Source organism: Micropterus dolomieu, unplaced genomic scaffold, assembly GCF_021292245.1.
Source record: "Micropterus dolomieu isolate WLL.071019.BEF.003 ecotype Adirondacks unplaced genomic scaffold, ASM2129224v1 contig_9786, whole genome shotgun sequence".
Taxonomy (NCBI): domain Eukaryota; kingdom Metazoa; phylum Chordata; class Actinopteri; order Centrarchiformes; family Centrarchidae; genus Micropterus; species Micropterus dolomieu.
The window spans coordinates 1-1,990 of NW_025738772.1; the positions used below are offsets into that span (position 1 = coordinate 1).

At 42.5% G+C, this 1,990-nt stretch overlaps 1 protein-coding gene across 1 annotated transcript; it reads left to right on the plus strand.

Annotated features, from left to right (window-relative positions):
* Positions 1 to 118: 118 nt before the first annotated feature.
* On the plus strand, positions 119 to 1,649 carry LOC123965472 (arginase-1-like; the record flags this gene model as incomplete). The annotated part of the gene is made up of 2 exons (XM_046041994.1): positions 119 to 257; positions 1,171 to 1,649. Coding segments are annotated over 2 exons (303 nt in total), but the record flags the coding sequence as incomplete, so codon positions are not given.
* Between the last annotated feature and the right edge of the window lie 341 nt (positions 1,650 to 1,990).

The window sequence follows — 1,990 nt, forward strand, 5'->3', positions numbered from 1 at the left end:
AGCATGGATTTAAACTATGAAGCAGAGGAAACTACCACAATGATTATTTTAAGCTTGCTTCTCTTTGTTGAGCACATGTCTGCACTGTAAAAATAAATTCTAATAATCTAATTTTCACAGAGTGAAGAAACCGATCCACCTGAGCTACGACATCGACGCCATCGACCCCTCTGTTACCCCGGCGACCGGGACACCTGTGGTGGGAGGACTCACCTACAGAGAGGGCGTCTACATCACTGAACACCTCTGTCAGACAGGTACGACTCAAAATACCAACAAACATGGAGCCAGACAATATTTTGTCACGGCTATACAGTAAATCTGAGGCTACAGCTGGTTAGCTGAACATCTAAACAGCTAGACTGGCTCGGTCCACAAGAAGCAAACTCCACCTGCCAGAAGCTCTAAAGCTGTATCTATATATATAGATACAGCTTGGACCAGACTTTTCAGTTTGATCTGAACCAAAATTACAAGTGTGAAACCTTCCCTGGACGTGGTCTGGAGCCTCGGCCCGGATCAAACCAACCCGGAAAGCAGTTTTTGTATGGTTTGGACTGAGACCATTTACAGGAAGATCAGCTGGAAATATAAAATGCTCTGAAATAAGGACTCAATTATAAATAAGCCACGACCGCTCATCTAAAAAACAGACTCCTCCTTTCCTGCCGGCAGCAAGGACATTTATTTAGCAAGTTTGAACTTGAACCTGTGCGGCAGGATCTTTTAGGTTTTATTGATGCGTTAAAACAACACAAATGCAAATGATTTATCACATACATCTTACATTGAAATTCAGTTCTTCCACAAAAGGTTCAATTGAGGTGCAGTAGTGTTTCAGTTCAACAGTAAACCGATTTAGTAGGTTTGGATCCAGTCCATGAAGTACAAAGTACAACATATGTCACACTTGACATTCTTGTCAAAGCTACTGACAAGACAGACACACGTCCGTTTACAAGCCAAGACGCAGCCCACATAAATGATCACAACAGGACGCAAGCATGTGAAGTTCTTTAGTGCGTTTGCATAATTACAGTGTAAAACCAAACCGAATGCATCAAAACACGAACTTTGGTTTGGAGCTTGGTGCCGACTTTCAGGTGGCCCTTAGTGCCCTTACTTTTTAAGTATTTTAAAGGTAGCCTCACTGCTGTGCTTGTCCTGCAGGTCTTCTGTCGGCTGTGGACATGGTGGAGGTGAATCCTCTGAGGGGTCAGTCCAAAGAGGACGTCCAGTCTACAGTCAGCACGGCGGTGGACCTGCTGCTCGGATGTTTCGGACGCCTACGTGAGGGAAACCACCCGCAGGATTACCAGCTGCCCCGGCCTTGATAGTGGGCGACCGCAGTTTCTCGGACTGCACGCTACCTAAAGGTCTCTGATCACCAGCAGGAACTGAACCGACGATCAGATTCATACTTAAGCACCTCAGAGATGATTAAACTTCCAAATTTTAAACTTTAACAGCCAGATTACGAGATGTCAGAACATAATGCACTTGTTTACCAAAGCTTCTGATCTGTGAAACTTTAAACCAAAGAAACTCCCTGTGAAACAAAAAGCACTTTTTATGTGATTTCTTGATTCATCTACTGTATCAATTACGTCTTCTTTTTTAAATATTCCAATAAAATATTCCAAATGTGACGTCCTCTGATTGCTCGTTTTGTCCAAAACCCAAAGATATTCAGTTACAGTTATATAAAATAGAAAGAAGCAGCAAATCCTCACATTGAAACGGTCACGTCTTGCAAATGTTTGTCATTTTTTGCTTGATAAATACTATTCTGTTGATTGATGACTTGTCTGAGCTCAAACTTTTAAACAAATTACGTCAATGTTTTAATCTTTTAAAGCCAAACAGGATGCAGAGGTCAGGGCTGGACCTGTGTCCCTGGTCAGGCCACTCTTTGTTGGGGGCTCTGTGACTTTAGACACTTTTATTCCTGCATTCTTGAGAATTTTTGCAGTTCATCATTAAATGAGCC